The 26,992-nt window shown below is 45.4% G+C and overlaps 1 protein-coding gene across 4 annotated transcripts; it reads left to right on the top strand.

The window, feature by feature from the left end:
• LOC129461861 (uncharacterized) lies at positions 1-22,530 on the top strand. Of its 4 annotated transcripts, none has more exons than XM_055241310.2 (6): positions 1-583; positions 830-909; positions 3,809-3,969; positions 4,081-4,245; positions 19,731-19,868; positions 22,068-22,530. In XM_055241310.2, exons 1-6 carry the CDS (start codon positions 270-272, stop codon positions 22,401-22,403), a joined length of 1,194 nt encoding a protein of 397 aa, XP_055097285.1. In that variant the 5' UTR covers positions 1-269; the 3' UTR covers positions 22,404-22,530. The 4 variants fall into 4 exon arrangements, with proteins under 4 accessions (XP_055097285.1, XP_055097284.1, XP_055097286.1 ...); XM_055241309.2 differs by having other exon boundaries at positions 1-604; XM_055241311.2 differs by lacking the exons at positions 19,731-19,868; positions 22,068-22,530 and adding exons at positions 6,281-6,396; positions 7,176-7,467 and having other exon boundaries at positions 1-604.
• Positions 22,531-26,992: the final 4,462 nt, after the last annotated feature.

Here is a 26,992-nt window from a genome sequence, read left to right as displayed (position 1 = left end):
CTCCAGAGGTCAGCAATCCGCACTGAGCTCCTTAGTCTGGGGCCTGCCCAATGGGCAGAGAGGACAAAGCCCTCTGACAGCTAAGAATCAGAGCCCTGGGCACAGGGCAGCAGCTCTTTCTTTCTCACACACACACACACACACACGCACGCATACATGCATGCATGCACACATACACTCAGAGCACAGGCCTCATGTGGGGCTGTCCCAGGAGGGTCCTCACACAGAAGGGCACAGGGTAGTGGGGAGGGCCTCCCAGGGAGAGACTAATGGCCCAGAGGCAGGAAGGGAGCTGTGAAGAGTTCAACTGCAAGGGCAGCAGGGCAGAGGCCAGGGCCACTGAGGCAAATGCAAAACAGCGGTTCTCACGTTGCCAGGCAGCCTGGAGGGGCTCGGAGAGGCCACCATGTAGCCCCATTCCCCTCTCCTGCCCACCTTCCAGGGGTGCTGCTCCTGTTGGCTTGGCAACTGTGCTGTTGATGGTCCTGGGCCTCCTGCTGAGTCCCTCCCTGCCCCACGCCTGCCCCATGCAGGCTTGGAAGCCTTGGTGGAGAAGCCTGGGACAGCCTCAGGTGCCTGCTGAGTATGTGATCCTCAGGGACAGGTGAATCCCCCCTGCCCCCCCACACACCAGGCCCAGCCCTGGCCCAGCCCGGGGACTGCTGTGGCGGATCTGGCCACTCCCCAGGAGCCTGGGCACTGGCCAAGCTCCCCCTGTCCCTGTGGACTTGGGACAGATGCCCTTTAGAGTTAACCTGTGATGTGGGCTCCACGTGGGGTTCAGCACTGCCGCTCATGACTGGGCACTGAGCCTGGTTCTTCCTTTCAGCCTCCCGTTCTATGAAGACCTTGGCCCTTGGGGATCTGGGGAAGGAGCTGACTCTGAGAAGGCCATGAGCCGGGGCACAGGTACCATGCTGGTGTGCAGCCAGCCCCTCCTCAACAATACTTGTTATTTTCCTTTTACTAGATAGTAGGTATCCTACTGGGGGCGTATACATTGATATCTTTTTGTAGTTTTGATTTGCATTCTTCCCTACTGATTAGTCATATTGAGCATCTTTTTATGTGCTTATTGGCCATTTGTATATCTTCTTTTGAGAAATATCTATTGGAGTTCTTTGTCCAGTTTTGAATTAAGTTGTCTGGTTTTTGTGGTTGTTGTTGTTGACTTTTAAGAGCTCTCTATTTATCACATACATGATTTGACAATATTTTCTGTGGTTCTGTGGGTTGCCTTTTTACTCTGTTTATAGTGGTTTTTGATGCACGAAATGTTTTTTAAGTCATGAAATTCAGTTTGCATATTTTTTCTTTTATTGCCTGTGCCTTTGGTATTGAATTCAAAAATTCGTTGCCAAATCCAATATTGTGATGTTTTTGTCCTGTGTTTTCTTCTAAGAATGTTATTGTTTTAGGTCATACATTTAGGTCTTTGATCCATTTTAGTTAATTTTTGTGTGTGGTGTTAGGAAAGAGTCCAACTTCATTCTTTTGCATGTGGATGTCTAGTTCTCTCGGCACAATTTATTGAAAAGACTCCTTCTTCCCCCTGAAGGGTCTTGGGTTCGTTGTCAGAAGTGATTTGACTGTATCTGGAACGGGTTCTTTCTGGCCTCTCAATCCTTTTACTAGTTATAGGTCTGTTCAGATTTTCTATTTCTTCATGATTTAGTCATGGTGGGTTTCGTGTTTCCAGGAACTTGCCCATTTCATCTAGGTTGTCTTAATTTGTTGGCATACAATTGTTCATAGTACTCCTATAGTCCTTTTTTATTTTTGTAGACTTGTCCACATTTTCACTTCTGATTTTAGTAATTTGAATCTCCTTTTTTTCTTAGTTCATCTAGCTAAAAATATGTCAATTTTGTTCATCTCTCCCAAGAAACAACTTTTGATTTTCTCTATTTTTTTGTATTCTTTTTGTGTTTATCTCTGCTCTAATCTTTGTTATTTCCTTCCTTCTGCTAGCTTTGAGTTAAGTTTGTTCCTCTTTTTCTAGTTGCTTAAGTTGTAAAGTTAGATTGTTCATAGAGAGATTTTTTTGTTTTTTGATACAAATATTTATAGGTACACATTTTACCCTTTGGGTTGGTAGGTGGTGCTTTTTTATGTTCATTCATCTCTAATTATTTTCTAATTTCCCCTGTGATTGCTTCTTTGATCCATTGGTTGTTTAAAAATGTGTTGTTTAATTTCCAAAAGTGCTTGGATTTTTTAGTTTTTCTTCAATTACTAATTTCTAGCTTCATCCCACTGTGGTTAAAGAAGATACTTTTTATGATATCCATCTTTTTAAATCTATTGAGACTTAATTTGTGGCCTAACATATACTCCATCCTGGAAAACATCCCATAAGCACTTTAGAAAAATATGCATGCTGTTTTTGTTGGGTAATGTTTTCTATATGTCTGTTAGATCTAGTTGGTTTATTGTGTGTTTAAGTCCCCTGTTTCCCTACTTATATGCTGTCTGGTTGTTCTATTATTAAGAAGTGGCTATATATACACCATGGAATACCATGCAGCCATAAAAAAGAATGAATTCATGTCCTTTGCAGGGACATGGATGAAGCTGGAAGCCGTCATTCTCAGCAAACTAACACAGGCACAGAAAACCAAACACTGCATGTTTTCACTCAAAAGTGGGAGTTGAACAATGAGAACACATGGACACAGGGAGGGGAACATCACACACCAGGGCCTGTTAGGGGGTTGAGGGCCAAGGAAAGGAAGAGCATCAGGACAAATACCTAATGCCTGCGGGGCTTAAAACCTAGATGATGAGTTGATAGGTGAAGCAAACCACCATGGCACATGTATACCTATGTAACAAGCCTGCACATTCTACACATGTATCCCAGAAATTAAAGTAAAATTAAATACATAAATAAATAAGTGGATATTGCAGTCTCCAACCATTATTGTAAAACTATCTCTCCCTTCAATTCTGACAGTTTTTACTTTGCGTATTTTAGTGGCCTGTCATTCAGTGTGTCGTGCATATCATGACATATCAAGCATATCCTTGCTGCATTGAACCTTTTATTAGTATTAATATATAGTATACTTCTTTGTCGCTTGTAAACTTTTTTTATTTAAAGTTTATTTTGTGTGATACTAATATAACTATCCCTGCTCTCTTTTGGTTACTCTTTTCATGGAATATCTTTGTCTGTTCACTTTCAATCTAGTTGTGTCTTTGAATGTAAAGTGAGACTTTGTAGATAGCAAATCTACAAAGCTGATCATGTGTTTTTATGATCATGTCTTGGACCATGTGTTTTTTATCCATTCTGCCAATCTCTGTTTTTTTATTGGAGACTTCAATCTATTTACATTTAAGGTAGTTATGATAAGAAGGGACTTACTTTTGTCATTTTGCTATGTGTGAGAACAGGTAGACAGTGAGGTGAACTCAGGTGGAGGGGAAAGCAGGGGAAGGCAGTCAGACAAGGCCTAGGAGGACCCAGCAAACAGCCTCCCCAGCAAGGTTGAAGACAGGGAGACTCACTCTCAGCAAAGCGTGAGGCAGTACTGCCACCCAGCTCTGGTGTCACGCCCATCCTGCCACATCCTACACCTGGAGGCCTCCTTCTTCCTCTGCCTCCATCAAGCCTCCTCCCACCTTCACCCCTCAGTGCTGACTCCCTCTCCAGAGCTGGCCCCTCCTGCAAGTGGGCCTCCCACCTCCTCCATCTGCCCATTCTGCCTTCAAAGCCCTGCAGGAAAGAGGAAAGCTGCTGAGCCCACCTCTTGGCCCAAGGTCTCCTCATCCTGAAGTCTCAATCCAAGGCCTCTTCCTGCAGGGGAGCCGCTCCTGTCCCAGACCCTGGAGGACTTCAGCGTCCGCACACTCTATGACAAGCTCGAGGACCAGAACCTGCATGTTGCGTCCCAGCTGAGCAAGCACAGGAGTGATGCCCTGGACTTCTACAGGGCCACTGCCCAGCAGCTCCAGGGACTCCAGGTCAGCCCCCATCCCCAGACTGCCACCCGGGGAGCAGCCACCCACCCCTTCTGGATACTGCTGAGCCAAGAAGGATGCCCACAGATAAGAGGGTGACCCTGGTTTTTCCAGGACTTTCTGCAGGCCTCAGCAGGACTGAGCTGCAAGCTCTGGGCAGGGGTGGAGACCCTGAGACAGATCCCAAAGCCACTGCCAGGGCAAACACTGGGCAAAGCCAGGAACCATGGGACGGCCACACTGCAGCTTCTCAAAGGGAGTGCCAGCAGCCTCCTCCAGGTGAGGGCAGGGGCCTGGGTTGGCAGGACAGCAGGTGAAAACTCCTAGCATGAACTAGGTAGTGATTTGCATGCCTGGGGAATGAATTGCCCAGTGATCAAGATAATAGGGGGCACAGCAATGTTGTCTTGCCAGCATTGAGAGGGGATGGAGACACTCCCACTGGAAGAAGAGCACATATGGCTGTCGGGTAGACAGTGACAGGGAGCTGGCCTCACCCCTCCTGCAGGGAATAGGGGATTCTGGGACTCCCTACTGGGTCCCTCCACAGCCCCTGAGGAGCTGTTTTATACACACAGGACAGGCATTGCCTCATTGAACCCATTCAGTTGTCACAGGAAACCTGTGAATGAACTTATCACCATCTCCATTTTATAGTCGAGGAACTGAAGCTTATAGAAGCTGACAGAACCAACCACAATCCTGCCAGAAGCCCAGTCTCAGCTACACCCCCTCCTCTCCAGCCGGAAAGGAATAAAGGGGCTTACCGACCAAGGTCAGCGGCTGCTCTGCCCAGCCTGCTATGGAGCTCCTGGCCCTTCTGGGGAGGCAGACTGGGTAGGCTGGGCTAGGGTCCCACCCCACTTGTCCTTCATGAAGGTCATGCTCCAGAAAGGGGTGGGTCCCTTGAAAATGTGTCACTTTTTTGTGACCATATCCTTGGATAAGGGGCCCTCCAAGACACTGTGGGCCCAGTTGGTGGGGAGTTGAGGAGCAGGTCAGACAGATGCCAGAAACCCTGCTGTCCTCACCCCACGCTGCAGAGCATGGGTTGAGCCTTCCTTGATCTTCGCTGTAGGCCAGTTCCCTTCTTAAACTTCTCGTTAGTACACTGGTGAGCTAGGACACCTGGCCAAGTGACTGTGAGAAGGGAGGGACCAAGAATACCACCTTCTTCTGAACCCTGTCTGAGACTAAGCTAAAAACTCTATGTCCCAGGCTGGTCACGGTGGCTCACACCTGTAATCCCAACACTTTGGGAGGCCAAGGCTGGCGGATCACCTGAGGTCAGGAGTTAAGAGATCAGCCTGGCCAACATGGTGAAACCCCGTCTCTACTAAAAATACAAAAATTAGCCAGGTGTGATAATGCATGCCTGTAATCCCAGCTACTCTGGAGGCTGAGGTGGGAGGATCGCTTTAACCCGGGAGGGGGAGGCAGAGGTTGCAGTGAGCCAAGATCATGCCACTGCACACCAGCCTGGGTGACAGATCCTGTCTCAAAAAACAAACAACAACAACAAAAAAACCAAAACAAAACAAAAAAGGCCTCTATGTCCCAAAGATTCCCCTTTGCTTCCTGATTGGAAGCTGGTTGCAAGGCTGCACGAAGCCTTGCATTCCTCCCAAGCTATCACTAACTGCAAGGCAGGTTAAGTTTTTTTCTTAGAAAGCGACTTTTTTTTTAAAAGAGAAAGAAAGGATGGGATGAAACTCTTATCAAATTAATAAGAGTAAAGCAATTAATCAACACTTTGGTGAAATTATCCTATAACTCAGAAAAACTACTCTGAATGGCTATTTCAAAAATCTCTCTGTGGGTCCCCAGAAGACTGTGCCTGGCATGGCTGCCATCAGGTGTGGGTGGCTGGGGGTGCCTGGGGTGCAAGAAAGTGTGGCCCACAGAAGGAAGGGTCAGAATAGCAGGAAGGGGCAGAGGAGATGTGTAAATGAAAGATGGGTGGGTTTGTAAACTTTTCTGAGTTAAAAAAAGAAAAGTAAAAAACAGGATAACATGTAGGAAGGGAAGAAAGATGTATAAAAACCAAAGCATTCATATGCAAAGCACCACCATGTGTCCTGCAGGGTTCTATCCACATGTGTTTAGCACAGGACAGTGAGTGTCCCAGTGCAAGAGGGAGATGGAAATGGGCTCTGGAAATAGAGGGAAAAATAGAAGGTGAGAGGCACACACACAACCACACAAAAGGCTTCAAAAGCAGGGGAGTGATGTGAACGATGGGTTGGGGAGGTCTGTGGCTGGGTGAGATGAACATATTGAGGTTGTCCTGTTCTCCTGTGTCCTCATTCCCCAGGCTGCAGTCCCAGCGCCACTGCCCTGGGCTTTCAGCTGGAGCTTGACCAAGCCATCGCAGCCCTGGCATCGGCACTTTCTCAGGCACAGGGACGGTCAGCCAGAGCCAGCAGAAAGGTGAAAGGCTGCCAGGGGGCACCGGAGCACACTTGTGTGTGCAGAACCACTGCCCAGTCCCCCGACCCCATGGAGGCTCATTGGCACACACACATGCACGTATGCAACCACACATGCATGCAGACACACACATATGTACAAATCACACACGTGCAGGCACATTCAGGTGTGCACATCCACACTCACACACACATGCATGCACACATACACATACACCACACACCACTCACTCATGCACTGGGGCCTCATACCCCTGGGGGGCTGGGGCTCTGCACTCTGGTCAGAAACCCAGGGCACTTTGCCTGTACTGGAAGATCAACCCGGGTTTCTGCTCTTTATCTCCTCCAAGATGTGTGTCCGAGATTATCTCCCCAGTCCACTGCTTGGTCTTCTGACCCACCATACAGAGCTCAGGCGGGCAGTGGGATTCATTAGTCTTGCCCTCAGAGCAGCATTTGGAAGGGAAGGCAGGCACAGCGGGCCTCTGATCAGGAACCCCTGCCTGAGCCTGTCAGGGCCACACATAGGCCACGTGCTAGTGCCCTACAGTGAACAGAGCAGAATAACACCAAGGTGGCATGTATCTCTGAGGGGCCAAGACCACAGCCCACATCAGGTCTTAACTCCCACCAGGCAGTTGCCTGTGGCCCCAGGAGCACCTGATAGTCAGGAACTAGGTCACAGGAATCTCAAGCTCAGATCAGGTCGTGTGCCTTCATTGCTTTAGCAATGCTGCCTTCATCTGTCCATCACTGTTCTTTTCTGGGCCCAAAACCTAGAAGGGAAATTACAGGACTGGCTGTCTGTTCTTCCAAGGCCTCTGGTCAGCTTGGTGAACAGCCTCTCTCCAGCTGCCAGCGGGATGTGCTCCTGACGGCCCAGCCTGCACCCTCCAATGAGGAGCACCAAAGCACAAGGTGGGGGCAGGAACCAGACAAACTGACACAGCAGCAGATGTGTCCCTAGGGGCGACCTCAGCTCCCTGGCAGTGACAATCTTATACCCCAAACCTGATTTAACACCTTAATCCATTCAAATCCAGCTACAAGATTCCAGGGGTCCCTGCTTCCACAGTCCCCCACTGGCATGCCCACCTGGTTAGCCACAGGGTCCAGTGACTTGAGTAATTCATTAGAACACATGTCATTTAGAGAAATTATTCCCACCCATGGGAACAAGGCCACATTCGGGCTGTTGGACTCCAGACTTCACATCCCATCTCACCTCCTTCTAATTTTCTTCATCTATATGCCATCTCTTCTAGGGTGTAACCAAGGGATCTCTTTGTCCTTCCTCTAAGTTTACCCAGAGGCTAAGATGGATTTGTTTGCTTATGTTGATTGAGTTCTATGAATGTTTAGAGGCATGGTCTCTTTTTCCTTCATCCCCTTTTAATGACAGTAAGTGGTAACAATTATTGACTGCTTGTATTTATTAAATACAAGGTACTAAGATAAGCACTTTATCCGCTAACTAATTCAGTCCTCACAACAACTCTGTCAAGTAAGTACTATCACTAGCTTCATTTAAAGATGAAGAAACTGAGGGTGAAATTGCTGAGATTTCAGCTCAGAGGGTCAGACTCTCACAGTCCAGCCTGTACTGCTCACCTGCTCAGGCCTCCCCTCCAACCCTCCACTAAAGCCATGGTCAGTCCTCCCTCCCAGAAACACCCCTGTTGTTAGTTTTTGTTTGTTTGTTTTGTTTAAGAGGTTCAGAAAGTGTACACAAGTAACTGAAGTGTCCCATAGGCAGGGAGAGAGGAGTCTGGATTCTCCTAGAACCTCGGGCCTGGGGGCCCTGGAGGTAAGGAGAGTTAAGAATCTGGGTCTCCAGATTCTAGACCGCACTCTGCCCTGAATGTTGTGGATCCTGAGTCAACACTTTCTCCAGCCAGTTCCATGAGCTACCATCTGAGGATAATTTCATTCAACAAACAATGATGGCCATCTGATGTGGGTCATTGTGCAGGGTTTGAAGATGAGCGAGTCGGGTGGAATAGGCTTGATGGTGCCAACAATGATAAGAAAAGGCGAGAAATGCTGAATCCAAGTGACCAGGTTCCAGAGATTTAAAGTTCATAAGGATCAGCGAAGGGTTTGTGAAGTGGGGATCATTTGAGATGGGCTTTACAATAAGGGTGGGTTCCTAACTGGCAGAGGTAGAGGGAAGGATGTTTCTTGACAAAGATGCTAGGAGAGAAAGTCCAGGTGTGGCTCGTGGACTAAGCGGTTCCAGAGGCACCAAGGCTCTCTGGGATGGCCCAGCCCTCTCAATTCAAGGCATGGAAACAGATCAGAATTGACTTGCCTAAGGGGACTCTTCAGAGTATAGCAATGCACAGAACAGGGTTCCAGTGTGAAACAGCTGGCACGTTCTAGACTGAAAACTTGGGAGTGTAATAAGGGACTGTGTACAAAAGTATGGCAGGTATGTGTGACCACACCAGGCAGTGTCTCCCCTCCCAGACCTGAAAGCAGTACAGTGTGAGGAGGCCCTGACACCATGGCCTTTGGCCCCATCAAGGACACAGCTAGCCTGAGGTGGGGAAAGAGAATTGTCCTTCTCTTCAACCCATTTTAGGCTTTCCAGCTGAGACCCTGTAAATGAGACTTAACAAAAGGTAGGTCAACAAGAGAAAAACAAACAGAAGTTTCTAACACATGCATTTGGCAGACCCACGGGGACACCCAAGGATAAGTAACTCAAGGGGGTGGTTAGAACTTGGGCTTATTTAGCATCTTTAAAAGAGAAGAATAAATTTTCAGAGAAGTGACAAAACAAAGGACAATGGCATTGAGTTTCTAGGGAGGTAAGTTGAGGGAAGGTAAATATGTGAGGAAATGGATGGCAGATAAGGACCAGTTTTAGCAGTTTGTTATGTAGATTCCTCTGCATGTACCTGTCTCTAGTGATTGATTGCCTCTGTCCTTCCAGGTAGAGAGGGGAAGGGAGGATACATTTATAAGTTTATGTCCTACTTTTAGGCAAATGGAGGACCAAAAGCTTTTCTTGTATCTGCTTCTTCTCAAATGCCTTCAGCTCAAGTCTATATGGCAGCATGGCATGCTTTGGGGTAATAACATACATTCTGCTGCCCTTCACTGAGAAGGCTGCTCTGTACACAGAGGCAGAGCAGGCTATAGGGGCACATCAGGGATTCAATTTCTCCATCACATTAATATCACAACCTTTTCTAATGTCAGACACTCAGGGAGGAGTTGGAAGTGGCCAGTGTTCCTTTTGGATTCTGGCTGAGGTGAGATGTGCTTCTGGACAGCAGCGGCCTGAAAGGGAACCTTTCCTTCCTGTTACTTCAGACCCCAGCAGAACCCTGGACCCCCAGGCCTCCCACAGGGTGATGCTAAAAGAAGTGATGCCAAGAACCCAGGACCTGCGGAGTGGATCTTTGAGGCTGGCCTTGGGCATAGAGCCACTCCTGAGCTGCAGGTAGGTGCATGACTCTGGGACAAGGCCCTCTTCACCTCAGGAGCTCTTGAGGCAGCCTTATTCCCTGGACATGACCCTCCATCAACCTTAATAATTAAGTATAAAGCTTGAGTACAAAGATTGAGGATGACACCTCAGGAAACACATCCTCCAAACAAATGGGATCAGCATTTCAAAGTGGAAAGTAAAGGTTTACTTACATAGGCACTGACAGAGAAATTTTAGCAGGATTACATTTTCCATACAAGGACAGTGCATACATTACAGAGATTTGATTGGTTCCAGATCGCTACATTCCAAGGAAGATTACTTTATTACTCTGTGAGGAGGGGTAATAATCTGAAGGGGATCTTATCTCTAGTGCCACTTAGTCTTCCAAATTATTTACAGAAAAATTTTAAAAAGGCAGAAGCTGCAACTACCATGTGACTCAGGCCATATAGCCACACTCTTCTCAAGGCTCAGAATCATTTAAAGTTCCAACAGCTTTAAGTTTGAATGACTTAGTTTCACATTTCCCCATTTTTATCAAGATCTTTCAAAGAAAGTTTTGTAAATGAACTCAAACTGTTTTGGCTCCATTTATGTTCAGGAACGTAGTTCTGTGTTGTGAGGAAGGCTCATTCCTAGACGGTCATGTCCCACAGCTGGGGAACTGATCAAGCTACAAGGCAAATGGAGTATAGGCTGAATTTAAAGCAATATGTACCAGGTGATTTTGCACCTGCGTCAAACTACACAGCTGCATCTTTAATTAATGCAATTCTCTGACCATTATTTTAGTCACTACACTTATGCATCAACTCCATTGTGAACAAATGCCACAGCAGCAATGAGAAAAAAAAATACACGACAAAACACAACAAATGATTATAATTCCTGTAATAAATAACAGCTCTGCCATCAAGTTTGCCAAGATCCAGTCCAGCTGTTTAGCCAATCATTTAGAGAAGCTGTTGATTCTGAAAGGTTAGGTATTTGGGTTTTCATATCAGCCATTAATTTAGTGTTGCTATCTGATCATTTGGAATATAGACACACATTCAGTTTTTATGGTAGTGCAGGTTTCCCCTTGGGCTGCCATGAGTGTGTCTAATACAGCCTGCCTCATAAGGACAACTTTGCTGTTTAATAATGAGACACCCACACAGCTATCCTTAAGGACCTTTTTGGTGTAATTGATTAGGGCCTCTGCATGCCGAATTGCATCCTCAATACCCTTTTGTGGAAGAAAGATGGAAGCTACGTGATCACATCAGTGGAATACAGAATAAATCCAATGAAATGATAAATGAGGAAGATCTGAAGGCTTCAAAAGGATATGAACTATTTGACTTTGTGCCTAACCATTACCCAAAGAACACAGTCCTAACAATCCTGGGGGTAAATCTTGGCCATGGATTGCTGCTGCATAACCAAGACATTCCACTGGAGCTATAGCCAACAAACATCCAGTCACTGTGCCCATTCAGTGGCATGCCTGCCAGTGCTTGTAATGATGTGGATACCCTCTCCTGTGGGTTTCCCTCCATATCACTAGTGCAATTGAACCAAGCTTCAGAATCTCCCCAGTTTTAAAGATTACGCATTTTTCATTTAAGTCACAAAGATTTACTTCATCTTTTCAAAGAGAAACTGTTTTTCTCCATGATCAAAATTTTGAATGAGAGAAAAGATTGAAAAACTCTAAGGAATAATTCCAAGGAAAACCTTAACTTCAGAGAAAAGTGAAAACTATGAATCTGTGATAAACAGAATCTCTAGAATAACAAAATAAAACTCCTACCTTGTAATAGAGCTTTAATTTCAAGCCCATCAAGTTAGGAACATGTGGTACCTGAATAAAGCTGAATCTCAACCAAGCCAAGAGACTAGAACCTGACAGGGGCCTTACCAGAGATCCCCTGTGACTCTGGTGAGGCCAGATGAATGCAAGTCATTTATGCTGGTACCAGGGCTATAGTTGTCAGAGAAGTGACGTGGATCACTGGAGGTCTGCTTTTAGTTCCTTGGTAGTCACCAAAATGTCAATTTTAAATGAGAGTCAGACAATATGATTATGCAGAGTTTGTTCAATCACAAAGCTTGAAGATAGCCACCTAGGACTATCTTCTAGACTCCAAATAAATGGGGTAATATTCCAAAGTGGAGAAGTTAAGGTTTCACTTATATAGGCAGACACAGAGATTTTAGCAGCATTACAACATTTTCCACACAGGGCCGGTGCCTATCTTACAGAGATTAGATTGGTTACAGATTGCTATATTCCAAGGAAGATTACCTTATTACTAACTACTGAAGGAGGTCTTATCTCTAGCACAGCTTTGGTCTTCCTAATTATTTACAGAAAAAAAGACAAGAGTTTGAGCTACCTGTACTGTAACTCAGTCTGCATAGCCACAACACTCCCCTCATTGCTCAGAATAATTTAAAGTTCCAACAGCTTTAAGTTTGAATTATTTAATTTCACACCTCCAGGGCTTCTCTATGCTGTCCAGCTGTTTCACCTCTTAGCCCTGCTCCTTACCTACATGCCACAAGTGACTCTGGGAGACAGAAATCAAACACAAGGTTGGAGACAAAGTACTAGAAGGAATATTTCACAGACAAAGAAATTAAGATTGGAGAATACTGGTCAAGAGAAATAATTCATTCAATCAACAAGTATGATGTTCTCAAGACCAAGAGGTGGGAGCCTATGAAGGTTTTAAAGAATCTTCAAATAATGAGAGAAAACCCAAAAGAAAGCAACAATAGATATGATCACATAACAATATAAAATAAATTCACTAAATTAAAATTTTACCATTAATACATGTAAATGGCCCTAATAGTGTAGAGGAGAAGAGGGGAAACTTCCCCCTTTCATCTTTTGTCAGGAGGTGAACTGACAAAATGCAGATTGTATGTCTAGAAAACCCCATCGTCTCAGCCCAAAATCTCCTTAAGCTGATTAGCAACTTCAGCAAAGTCTCAGGATACAAAATCAATGTACAAAAATCACAAGCATTCTTGTACACCAATCACAGACAAACAGAGACCCAAATCATGAGTGAACTCCCATTCACAATTGCTTCAAAGAGAATAAAATATCTAGGAATCCAACTTACAAGGGATGTGAAGGACCTCTTCAAGGAGAACTACAAACCACTGCTCAATGAAATAAAAGAGGATACAAACAAATGGAAGAACATTCCATGCTCATGGGTTGGAAGAATCAATATCGTGAAAATGGCCATACTGCCCAAGGTAATTTATAGATTCAATGCCATCCCCATCAAGCTACCAATGACTTTCTTCACAGAATTGGAAAAGACTACTTTAAAGTTCATATGGAACCAAAAAAGAGCCCGCATCGCCAAGTCAATCCTAAGCCAAAAGAACAAAGCTGGAGGCATCACGCTACCTGACTTCAAACTATACTACAAGGCTACAGTAACCAAAACAGCATGGTACTGGTACCACAACAGAGACATAGATCAATGGAACAGAACAGAGCCATCAGAAATAATGCCGCATATCTACAACTATCTGATCTTTGACAAACCTGACAAAAACAAGAAATGGGGAAAGGGTTCCCTATTTAATAAATGGTGCTGGGAAAACTGGCTAGCCATATGTAGAAAGCTGAAACTGGATCCCTTCCTTACACCTTATACAAAAATTAATTCAAGATGGATTAAAAACTTAAATGTTAGACCTAAAACCATTAAAATCCTACAAGAAAACCTAGGCAATACCATTCAGGACATAGGCGTGGGCAAGGACTTCATGTCTAAAACACCAAAAGCAATGGCAACAAAAGCCAAAATTGGCAAATGGGATCTAATTAAACTAAAGCGCTTCTGCACAGCAAAAGAAACTACCATCAGAGTGAACAGGCAACCTACAGAATGGGAGAAAATTTTTGCAACCTACTCATCTGACAAAGGGCTAATATCCAGAATCTACAATGAACTCAAACAAATTTACAAGAAAAAACAACCCCATCAAAAAGCGGGCGAAGGACATGAACAGACACTTCTCAAAAGAAGACATTTATGCAGCCAAAAAACACATGAAAAAATGCTCATCATCACTGGCCATCAGAGAAATGCAAATCAAAACCACAGTGAGATACCATCTCACACCAGTTAGAATGGCCATCATTAAAAAGTCAGGAAACAACAGGTGCTGGAGAGGATGTGGAGAAATAGGAACACTTTTACACTGTTGGTGGGACTGTAAACTAGTTCAACCACTGTGGAAGTCAGTGTGGCGATTCCTCAGGGATCTAGAACTAGAAATACCATTTGACCCAGCCATCCCATTACTGGGTATATACCCAAAGGACTATAAATCATGCTGCTATAAAGACACATACACACGTATGTTTATTGCGGCACTATTCACAATAGCAGAGTTGGAACCAACCCAAATGTCCAACAACAATAGACTGGATTAAGAAAATGTGGCACATATACACCATGGAATACTATGCAGCCATAAAAAATGATGAGTTCATGTCCTTTGTAGGGCCATAGATGAAACTGGAAACCATCATTCTCAGTAAACTATCGCAAGGACAAAAAACCAAACACCACATGTTCTCACTCATAGGTGGGAATTGAACAATGAGAACTCATGGACACAGGAAGGGGAACATCACACTCCGGGGACTGTTGTGGGGTGGGGGGAGGGGGGAGGGACAGCATTAGGAGATATACCTAATGCTAAATGACGAGTTAATGGGTGCAGCAAAACAACATGGCACATGGATACATATGTAACAAACCTGCACATTGTGCACATGTACCCTAAAACCTAAAGTATAATAATAAAAAAATGCAGATTAAAGGAGAAAAAGGCATACAAAATTATTTTTAATGTGCATGTGAGCCTGGGAGCCATACAGAAAGTATGAGGCTCAAAGCAGGGTGGAGGGGGATCAGGTGGTTGAAGTTTTTATACCATCTTAAAGTTACAGAAAGAAGAGGGGCTCGAGGGTGGCAAAACAGGTTATAGGATGGACAGAAGAGAAGGCCTGGCTAGCAAAGGTGGCCTTGCTATGCAGATGAAACTTCACAGGTAGCAGCTCTCAGACAGAACAGATGGTGAATGTTTCTTTCAGACCTTAGAAAGGGTCAGACTCTCAGCTAATCTTTCCTAGATTTAGAAAGAAGAGGGCCTCAGAGAAAGCCTGGCTGTACCAATGCAGATTCTCTACAGATGCAGATGCTCTCCCCCAGGAAAGACAGCTTTGTAAGACTACTTATGTTTGCAGGCCCCCTGAACAGCCTTCTCAAAATATGTCAAAGAAGGTATTTTGGGGTGAAGTCCTTTGATTTTCTTTTAAAGTGAAAAGTTAAAACCTTTCTGAAAAGCAACCTGGCAATTTGTATCAAAAGCCTCTAAAATATTTATTCCTTTTGACTCATTAACTCCAATTCTAAGAATCTCTCCAAAAGAAATAATTTTAAAATACAAGTGAACATGAAGAAACACGCTCACTGCAATTTTTGTAACATTATATGGAGGTGGCCTAAACTTTCAGTAATATAAGGGTTACCTGGATTATGCTAATGTCATGACATAGTAATGCCTTTAGTAAAAATAATGTTACAGAGAATTTTTAGTGTCTTTAGGTTAAAAGATTAAAAGAGAATGCAAGTATGACATTATTTCAAAAATGAGTATATGTATGCTTATAAAGAGATAAGGAAGCAACAGGGCAAGACAGCCATAAAAGCAGGAGAGAGACTAGCTTGGGGGAAGGGAGAGAAACTGAAAGGAGAAGACATGAAATGTGAGCTCAGTTACTGGGTATCAGTTAACTTTTGCTGCAGGACAAACAGTGCAAACCCTCAGCAGCAAACAGAAGCGTCCATTGCTCCTGCAATGTGGGGGTTCAGCCTCTGGCCTGGACCCAGCTCTAGACTGAGCTTGCCCAGTGCAGTTCATCTGGGGCAGTTGGGCACCAGGATCCTTCCTCCTTCTGCAGGGAAGCAGGCTAGCCGGGGCATGTCCTTCTCATAATGATGGCAGAATTCCAAAAGGCTATTTGAGGCCCAGGCTCAAAACTGGCAAATTGTGACTTCAGCTTCATCTGAATGGCCAAAGAAAGTCAGATGGTAGATCCCAGGTCAAGGGGTGAGAAAAAAGCACCAGCCATTGTGGGAGGGCACCACCAAACTACAGGCCAAGGACACATGCCCAAAGAGGGGCCATCAGTGCAATCTATCTCAGTAGGTTATGGGCAACATTACTGTACCTGTTTGTACGTTTAGTTGTTTACTAATATTCTCCAATGAGTAGGTGTTATCTTTTAAAATCAGAAAAAAATGAAAGTTGGGAGTTTTCATGTTCTGGTATATTTTTGTTTTTCATTTCTTTTTAATCAGAAGATAGTAGGGCAGATCTGATATGGAAGGAAAAAGAAAAGGGAAGAAAACCTTGAAACCTGTTTTTTGTCAATAGGGCAGCCTCCCAACTCCATGCTTTTGCCCTTCCACTGAAAACAAGCAACCCCACTCCTAAGGGTGTACTAATCTGATGCATTTCCCTAGTATTACTCCCTTGTGCATCCCAGGGTGAGGACAGGGAAACCCTACACGAAGAACAGATGCTTGTGTGCCAAGAGCACCATCTGTTAATGGGTACTGCTGGACCATACTGAAAATTGCTGCCTCCTATATCTTTCTTTATGTTTCCATCCATTCACCTCTTTGTGCTACATCCCAGGTTATTTCCTCATAATTTTCTAGCAACTCACTGCAGTTGGCTCTGTCTGTAATCCACCAGTCATATTGTCATTTTATTAACATTTTTTCATTTCTACACTTTCTCTCTCTCTCTACAGTGTTCCCGTTCTTGTCTGATGGATTCTATTCCTCTTTTTATTTTTCTTCATATTGTTTAAGTATGAGGAAAAACAAAAGGAGTAATAGAATCCATCAGACAAGAACGGGAAAAACAAAAGGAGGAATAGAATCCATGTGACAGTCATGGTCAGAGTTCACCATTATCTTTGGTTTCTTGGATGTGTTTTTTGTTGTTGACTCATGTCATCAGCTTTCCTTGCAGGTTTTGTGTTTTTGTCTGTAGCATCTCCAGTGGGACTTTCCTCTGTGCAGACCTTCTTGTGCTGCGACTGTGGTTGTCTCTGCTTACTGTGTATGGGGTTGGTTGGTTCCAGTCCTGTTCTTAGGCTCTGGCCTTCCGTGGTGTGTGGCCTTGTGCTTCCAGTTTCTCACATCAATTCTTTTCCAACCACACCCTTGAGCAAGAAGCCTACTCGGCTACAGGGCCAGGTCTTCAGGCTGGATAAAGGTTTCTAATACAGGTTCAGAGAACGGACAACCACTTCCTCGGTCCAGACTTTTCTTAGGCACCCCTGTACCAGTTCTCCCACCATAATGGTGCTTACGGCCTAACAACTGCCTAAGGCGGGAATTAACTCCTTGGCTTCTAAGGAGGAAGACCCACATGCCACGTGCCTTCACCTCCCTCCCTCCACCTCACCTTGTCTCATCAGCTCTGGTGTCTGAAGAGTCTCCTTTTAAACATGGCTCTTCATTTATATTTTTATTTTGGCTGCTATTTCATGTTTGGAGCAAAAAGTGGGCTTTCTGTGACAGCTAAACTCACCATGCAGTTGAGGTTGTGTTAGCTCTTGGAATGCCCACAGATGGCTTAAATTTAATATGTTCAAAAGCAAATTCATCAGCATCCAGGGATCTACAAATTCCAGGATCCTTCTATCTTTCTGCTTTATGATCCTTAGCACATGACTTCCATCTTCATGGTCATTTGTGGTTACAAGACAGCTGCTGGAAATGCAAGAGATAAAAAAGGAACTTAGCAGCTTCCCTTTTTAAAGAAGTTTTTCAGAATCCACCTCCTCAACAACTTTCTTTTACGTCTCACTGGACGAAATTTAGCTGCGTGATCACCTCTATCTACAGGAGAGTCCGAGATAAGTCATTTTTCAGCTGAGCACATTGGCATTTCCAAGAAAATGAGGGTTCTATTAATAGGAAAGGCTCTGACATGGTGGGCTTTATGTGATCCCACAATGCAAGAAGAGCACAGGGGCCCTCCATCTCCTGCTGTCCCCAGCCCCCACACCACCCCCATTTCTCTAACATCATCTCCTTCCATTTTTCCAAACAAATCCCATACTACTACTTCCCACAGCAACCCAAACAACCATCAAGTAACCCTCATCACACATCATTTCTTGTTCTGTGTCTGTCTTTCTTGATATACTGCAAACTCTGTGGAAGTTCACTAATGGAGTCCCAGAATGGATCCTTGTTTTGATACATACTAAGTGTGCAATAAGTCTTTTTTACTTATGGGTGGGTGGATGGATGGATGCGTGGGTGGGTGGGTGAATGGATGGATGGATGGATGATGGGTGGGTGAGTAGATGGGTGGGTGAGTAGATGGGTGGGTGGATTGGTGGGTAGATATGGATGGATGGATGGATGGATGGATGGATGGATGGATGGATTGATGGATGAATGGATGGATGGATGAATAGATGGATGGATGAGTAGATGGATGCGTTGGTGGGTAGGTAAATGGATAGGTGGGTGGGTGGATGGATGAATGTATGAATCATCCATCCACCCATGGATAGAGGGATAGATGGATGGATGGATGGAAGGATGGATAGATAGATGGATGGATGAGTAGATGGCTGAATTGGTGAGTGGATGAGTGGATAGATGGATGGATACAAGGATGATGGGGGTGGGTGGGTGGATGTATGGGTAGGTTGATGGATGGGTGAGTAGATGGGTGAATGACTGGATGTATGGGTGGGTGGATGAATGAACGAATGAATGAATGAATAGGTGGGTAAGTAGATGGGTGGATGAGTGGATGGATGAATGGATGGGTGAGTGGGTTAGTGGATGGGTAGGAAGATGGATGGATGGATGGATGGATGGATGGATGGATGGATGGATAGATGGATGGATACATGGATGGGTGAGTGGGCAGTTAGATAGGTGGGTGGATGGATGGATGGGTGGATGGATGGATGGATACATGGATGTATGGGTAGATGAATAGATAGATGAATGGGTGGATGAATCGATGGATGGATAAGTGGGTGAGTAGATAGGTGGATGGGTGAATTGATGAATGGCTGGGTGGGTAGATCGATGGATGGATGAATGAATGGTCAGGTGGGTTAATGTATGGGTAGGAAGATGAATTGATGGATGAATGGATGGATGGATGGATGGATGAATGGATGAACTAGTAGATGGATAAATGGGTGTGTGAATGAATGGACGCATGGATGGATAGATGGATGGGTTGATGGATGGGTAGATGGGGTGGGTGGATGGATAGATGCATGGGTGGATGGATAGATGAATGGATGAATTAATAGATGGATGGGTAGGTTGGTGGGTGGGTGGATGGATGGATGGATAGATGAATGGATGGGTGGGTGGATAGATGAACAGATGGCTAAATAAATGTTCCCCGTGCTTTCTCATATCTGTTGTTTTCCCACATGCTGTTCCTTTTGCCTAGATTGCTCTTGTCCCAATCTCCACCCAGCTAACTACTGTCCATCCTGTAAGATTCAGTTGATATGTCCCCTAATCCAGAAATCTCTCCCTGACAACTCTACCTTGCCTAGGAATTCCACTTTTTGCTTCTAATATGCCCAGTGCCTCTCTCCACAATAGCTTTTCCTACTTTATTTTGCTGGACTATAGGTCTGGCTCATCTTGCCTTCAGGCTCTGAGTCTTCTGAGAATAGCACTGGATTTTGACTCTGTATGTCCAGCACTTGCCCTGCTGCCTGTCATGGAGCAGGAGCACAAGAAAATTTTAATACAATTTTCATAAAAGTAATGAAGACCATATGCCCTTGTTTGTAGAGAAAGATAAGGCAGGTGGAAGACGCTTTGGAGGCACTGAATGAGGAGTTCTTCCAGCTCACTGTTCAAGCCTTGGAGCTCCAGAAAGAGGAGGAGAGGCCAAACCCACTGCCTCCAGGTGAAGGTGGCATGCTTGTGGTAAGCCCAGCAGCCCAAGGTCTCAGGTACTGAATTGTCTATAGGGGCAGATCCCATAGGGTTATGGCCCTTCCACAGAGAGGAGGTGGGATCAGAACAGTCAGCTCTCATCAGAATGTCCACTAGCAAAAGTCAGGCTCTGCATGTTTGGTTGGATGAATGGAAGGTTATGCCAGGAAGCCTTGGAGCTGGGGCTGGAGACAGGGAAGCCCACACCATCAGTTTAGGGTTGCAGCTCTCTAAGTAAATCCATAGCCTGGAAATATTGAGGAAAATCATGGAAAGCAAACAATAAAAATGACTGTTTAAATATAGCATATTGGACAGTGCATGCCTCGAATCAGGAGCTTTCTGTGAGCTGTATCTTCCATCTAGGTTGCCTTCCATCTTAGCTCCAGGCTCTAGAGGTGCAGATACAGGGAAGGCTGGAGGGAAAAAGACTAGAGACAGAAATGACTCAAGCCAGGTACAGTGGCTCACACCTGCAATTCCAGTACTTTGGGAGGCTGAAGTAGGAGGGCTGCTGGAACCCAAGAGTTCAAGACCAGCCTGGCCAACACAGCAAGACTCTGTTCCTACAAAAATTGAAAATTTAGCTGGGTGTGGTAGCACCTTTGCCATCATATGAGAGACTGAGTGGGAGGATTTCTTGACCCCAGGAGGTTGAGGCTGCGTTGAGCCATGTTTGCACTACTGCACTCCAGCCTGGGCAACAGAGTGAGACCCTGTCTCAAAAAAAAAAGCAATCATTCAATTGTGTCTGCACTCAGTGCAACACAACTTTATTTGCTAAAGCCGGCAGCTGGCCTGTGGGCCTTAGGTTGCCAGTGTTACTGTTTTAACACTGCATAAGATACTATTTATCCTAACTTGAGGTTTTTGGTACCCCCCTCACATCATTTTGTCTTCACTGTGTGTTTGATTCCCACTTTAGTCATTGTGTCATGTTTCACCCTCCCTTCTAAACTGCAAGTCCCCCTGGACTTTTGTACCTAATCTCAGTGTCTCCTTTACCACACCATAGTTCTTGAGTTGCTAAAAATGGGTAACACCCTGGATGTTAGAAGGGTGCAGGTGGGCACCTCCCCTCACCAGCCAACCCCCAGTGGATATCTAGGCTGGCATACCCTGAGACACCACAGAATCCCCTCTGTTCAGCCAGGGAATACCCCCTGCCACAGAAACCCCGGGAGTGGGGCCAAGAAGGAGCCTTGAGTGGGTTTTCTTCTCTTCTCATTTTTACACACAATGAGGAGGGTCAGAATGCTTCCTGAGTATGGAAAGTTCCAGGAGAACATCATGTATGCCTGGGTCTTGATGTCTGGAGCATCCGGTGTTCTTTGTCAAAGTGACCTCTCTCTTAAGACAAAAATGGCAAGGAAGGATAACTATGTTCATGGACAACTGAGGGAAAATTTCTCTTGTGGGCAAACAAAGCAGGGTGGGGCCCAAATAATGGCCATGAAATGCACAAACCCCTTCCCAGTGGGCTGTGGGAACTGTGTCTCTTATGGCCCTACAGCATTCCTGAGCCACAGAAGAGGGACCTCTCATGACGCCCAAATGCAAACTCCAGCTTACTGTTATGTTCTATTCTCAACACACCAATTATTCTTGCCCGGAGCTTTATCTGGATGCCTTCCAAAGAGTTTGTGCTAAGCTGAGGAGTCATTCCTCTCTGAATCTTCCCCCACCCCACCTGAGACTGGCAGCTGTGAGGCCAGCTCCACTGCAGAGCGACCAGGTGCAGGGACCTGTCCTTGGCCTTGTCAAGGAGTCAGAAGACAGTGATTGGAGAGAATAGAGCAGCAGGAGAACTTAATTCTTAAAAAAAAAAAAAAAAATTCTATATAAATATCCCAGGTATTAAGGAAGGAAAAAACAGTAGTAGGCAAGGGACTATAAAATGCAGTGCGATTTAATTATTTAATAATTGTTCCAAATTGCTCAAATGACAATTGTGTAATAATATACTTGGCTGTTGTGCATTCGTGTGGTAACATAAACTCAGGGGACACTGTGTTGTCATTAGTTAATAATGAGGTCAGTCCCTGGAGGTAGCTTGTTGGCCTTTTCCCAAGTGTGAGGTGGGTATTGGTGCCCCAAGAGTGCCAGAGTGACAAAGATCATGGCTAAGGCCAGAGTGAGCAGAGGACTCTCAGGGGTCACCTCTCCTGGTTCCACATCTGTCCTTTCCAGGTGGCTCCCAGCATCTTCCCTTGTGAGTGGCAGGAAGACAGATCTAACCCACAGGAGGCAGGTGGCCCAGGTGGAGAGAAGCTGGGAATCTGGGCCCTGAAGAGTGACAAGGCTCTAGAGCTGGAAGTGAGGAGAGTTCACCTGGCCCAGAGGATTGAGGACCTGGAGTGGGACCTGTCCCTGCTCCTCCAAGTGGCTGCTGGCAGCTCAAGTGCAGGAGGGAGTTGGTCCAGCCAACACGCCAGCCCGGGGAGCACTGAGACACACGGGATGCTGCAGTGGCCACCTGTGGGAGGTGTCTTCTCCACTGGGAACACAGCCAGGTTCCCCTGGTAGGAATGAATGGGCACCTGAGCTCACAATGTGTGCTGAGTTTATGATATGCTCCTGCAGGGAATACTTGGATTTCTTTCAGAGTCTGGACCTCAGCTTGTGCTGCATTCTGTCTTTGATCCTTTGGGGTGAGGGAAAATAAAGTCACATGGGTTGACAAAATTAATGTGGACTCCCATCGCTGAGTGACCCTCAGTCCTCTCACTCAGGTGTGGGCCCTTGGTGCCTGCAAAAGCTTCACTTGGGACACCTGGATTGAGGTGTGAGAAGTGCTTGGGGGGAGCCCCAAGAATGTAGGTACAGCCACAGCACATCCACTCCCCTTCTTCCATCACGCCTCTTGGCTGAGTCTCCAAGGGGAGTCTCCAAGTCTCCAACATGGCTTGTGAGGAGCCCAAGTGGTCAGATCCTCTCCTGGCTCCAGCCGACCTCCTGAACAGAGAGAGGCAGGTGGTGCCTGTGGGCTGGGCCCCTCAAGCCCCACTAAGGGGCCAGCACCAGAAGAGACTCCCTGAGAACAGCCAGGGCCAGCCCTCCATCAAACTGGAGCTTCAGCCCCCTCCCCACTTCCCCCAATGACACTCACGCTCCTGTCCCCTGGGCCTTGCTTCAGCAGGTCCCTTCTCAGAAGGTCCTTCCTCCCACTGCCACCCCAGGTGGAATTTGCTTCCCCTCTCAAACCCACTGCAGATGCCACTTGCTCCACAAAGTTCTTCCCATCCCCTTCCCTGATCTCTCGCTCCTTTGTCTCCATCGTGTGCCCAATTCCCAACTTAGTTACTGTGCCCTAGTTTACCGTCCATCTAGACTTAGTGCCGCAGAGCAGGATGTGTGGCTCATTCCCCTTAGTGTCTCACACATAGAGATGGAGTCTCACCTTCACAGAGACACAGACACCCAGACATACACACACACACTCACACTTATATAGACATGCTGATGTACCAACACACACACACACATACCACTGAGAACACTGCTTTGGAGGTACAGGGTATTAAATGGCCTATAAAGAGTTTATTTAAATTTTATTTTCCTTCCCTCACCCATCCCCATAAAGACTTTTTGCATGTAATTGATTGTAATGACACAGCCTCCAACCCAGAGATCACACAGTCATCTGGGGAGGCCACACGGGCACACAGGGAAGTGCATGGACAGCAGCATAGAACTGAGTGCCAAGCCCTGTAGACAAACTGGAACAAAGGGAGGAGCCTGGAGGCAAGTGAGATGGAGCTCCGGGCCAAAGCCCTTAGGGACATGAGCTTCACAGTGGGGTTGGCACTGACTGAGTCCCCAGGATGTGGAATGTGGATGCTGGAAAGGGGCACCGAGAAGGGAGCATTTCAGATTTGTTAGATGTCTGGATCTAAAATGACATGCAAGATACTGGCCAAAAAGGGTTAGGGTGCAGCCCTTTAGGAAAAGGAAACAATAGGAGGGAATAGGGTAGAGAGGGTGTTCTGAGCCTCCCCTGATGCTCCCATAGTCTGTCTGTGTGACCCTCAGCACTGCAAGAGGCAGCTCTGAGTGGCTCTCCCCTGCTGAAGCAGCCATTGCTCTAGGGGGTGTGGGAAGTTACACAAAGGCCCACATCTAGGCCAAGCAAGTGGCCTTGAACCAGGAGATCTGCTAGCTTCCAGCCAGCCTGTGGGTCCCAAGGCTGAAACGAGAAGTGTAAGACCAAGCAAAAGGCCCCAGCTCTTCTAAGAATCTCCAGGAGGGAGCAACCAGAGGAGATTCAAATGGAAGACCACCTCATATTGCCTGGTGCCACAGGCTCTTGGTGCCGCATGTGCCTCAAAACAGACAACACTCTATACTGTCTTCTAGAGCAGGCACTCAACTTTAACCAAATGCCAAGGGAAGAAATGGACCCACACCCAGAGCGCAATACACAGCTGCATCTTCCTAGTGGGCCAGGGAGTAACACTGGATAGCGTCTCGGTGTGTTGAAACGCTAATCTGTCAATCTGGAGTTTTCACACACACACGCACCAGCAAAGACATAACCAGAAATAAATATAGACACAGAAATAAATATGGATTTTTTGAACTATGTAAATAACTATGTAATATATATAAATATATGCATCAACACATAAAAATTAAAACGAAGTATTTACGCATACAAAATGGAAGTGCTGCCTGCTGCCCCATGGTGGTCATTCTCCATACAAGAGAGAAATATATACACATAAATATATATATACATATATATCTGTATATATGTATCCGTATATACCTAGTACATATATATACCTATATGTATATGTGTGTATATACACACATACATATATATACACACATACATAAAGATATTGTATATGGTTACATATAGAAACAAATTTATATAAATATAAATGCATATGTATAAAATAAATTATATCCAAAAAACACACACACAGAAATACATGCACACTGACACAGCGATATATGGACATTTATACTAGGGGCCTTTGGGCTCTCTTGCTACCTACTGTCAAAAAGGGGAGAATATAAGGCCACTGGAGTCTTTCCTTCCCTGTTTCATGTAACCCTACCCTGACGGCAAACACCAGACCAGTCTTTTAACCAGAGCAGCCTGTGTGTCATCCAGATTGAAAGGTCCAGTAATAAAGCTGTCCACATCTCCTGATCTTTCAATCCAGATAGGTGCATTTCTTTTGAACAGCTAAGATGGGTGCAGAAAATGCAAGCCGAGCTGATGGCCCCAGGCCAAATGCCAGGTCCAGCGTTTTGGGGTTCTGTTTAGCATCCCGCCCTGTGCAGGTGCAGTTCGCATCCACCATGATGAACCCACCAACTTGCACAAGCTAGGCACTAGTTTGGCCAGCTTCATCCATCCACCTGGGCTGGCAGTGTCTAACAGTCTGCCTCTGATCTGGTTTTCTTTGCCTGCCACCTACTTTGGAGTTCAGAACAATTTTTCCAGTGAGACCTCTGTTTTCCTTGCTGAATGTACTTACTTCTTTAGACCCAACTAGAAATGGCCAGAGGTTGGGTAGGTGGAGAAGAGGCTTTATGTAGAGAGCTTAAAAATAAAAAAGGTCTGAGCCCTTAGGATAGTTTCGGGGCATTGGGGGAATTGCAGGTATGGATGCGATAAAATGATACTGGGCTGGAAAGACAGCCAGGCCGGGTTGGGGTTGGGACTGCGCTGATAGCCACTTTGGGCACCAGGGAAGTAGCCCCAGATGCTGAAGCCTACACAGTCCTCTAGCCATTTCTAGTTGGATCTAAAGAAACCCACAGACAGACCTGAAAACACATGAATTGAAAATAACCTTGGAGCCAGGTGCCTAAGACCTCTTCCGTAAGTACATTCAGCAAGGAAAACAGAGGTCTCACTGGAAAAATTGTTCTAAACTCCAAAGTAGGTGGCAGGCAAAGAAAACCAGATCAGAGGCAGACTGTTAGACACTGCCAGCCCAGGTGGATGGATGAAGCTGGCCAAACTAGTGCCTAGCTTGTGCAAGTTGATGGGTTCATCATGGTGGATGCGAACTGCACCTGCACAGGGCAGGATGCTACACAGAGCCCCAAAACCTTGGACCTGGCATTTGGCCTGGGGCCATCAGCTCGGCTTGAATTAGGGCTGCACTGTAGTCCTAAGGCCAGGATGAGAAGTGTGTGGCCATACAAAAAGTTCATCTCTTTTATTCTTAGAATCTCAGGGAAGTAGCAACCACAGAGGAATTAATTATAAGACCATCTGACTTTACCTGGTCCTACAGGCTTTTGGCACCCTATTCATCCAAAAAGTAAAAAAGCCAGTCCCCTATCTGTGCTCTCTCCTAGAGTAGGATATCAACTTTTCCCAAATGCCAAGGGAAGAAATGGCCCTGACCTCAGAGTCACATGCACAGCTGCATCTTTGCAGTCCACCAGAGGAATAACACACTCTGGGGTATCTCCATGTGTTGGAATCAATGCTCTCAAGGAACAATGAAGCAAAGTCAGTCAGCCTGGAGTTTTTTACTCATACAGGACACATACAAAGACATAACTGGAAATAATTATAGACACTTAAATGTGGATATTTTTAGAATATATAAAGCAATGTGTAACATAAATTTAAGCAACATATGAAATAAAAATTAAAAACATATTTATACATATAACTTTGTAGTGCTACCTGCCACTCAGGTGGTCTTTCTCCATACAGGAGAGAGATATATGCACATAAATATATATATAAATATAGATATTTTATATGACTACATAGATGTATATATACTTATGTATGATGAGACAAAGTAGCAAATGTAAGAAGCCATGTTTGCTCATTTCTGCATGCCAACATATTTTCACAAAGCCCCTGACTATCTGAAGATGTGAGCTTTCTGGAAAGATGCTCTGCACTAAAGACAAAACAAGATACAGCACATGGCCCCCCACATCTCTTGCCTGAGTCACTATCTTCCTTAAAAGATGAATGACCCTAGTCCTTGCCTTTTCCTGCCTATAACATAACATCGGACAGAGCGATTACATTTCTATAGTCTGTAACCAGATGTACTCTTTACACCTGAACCTTGATGCGATTCTGCTTTAATGTAACTGGTGAGCAAGTTTGATGTGATTTTGCA

This window comes from Symphalangus syndactylus, chromosome 14, assembly GCF_028878055.3.
Source record: "Symphalangus syndactylus isolate Jambi chromosome 14, NHGRI_mSymSyn1-v2.1_pri, whole genome shotgun sequence".
Lineage (NCBI taxonomy): Eukaryota > Metazoa > Chordata > Mammalia > Primates > Hylobatidae > Symphalangus > Symphalangus syndactylus.
Note: the sequence above shows the minus strand (reverse complement) of the source record. Positions and strands in the feature narration are given on the sequence as shown.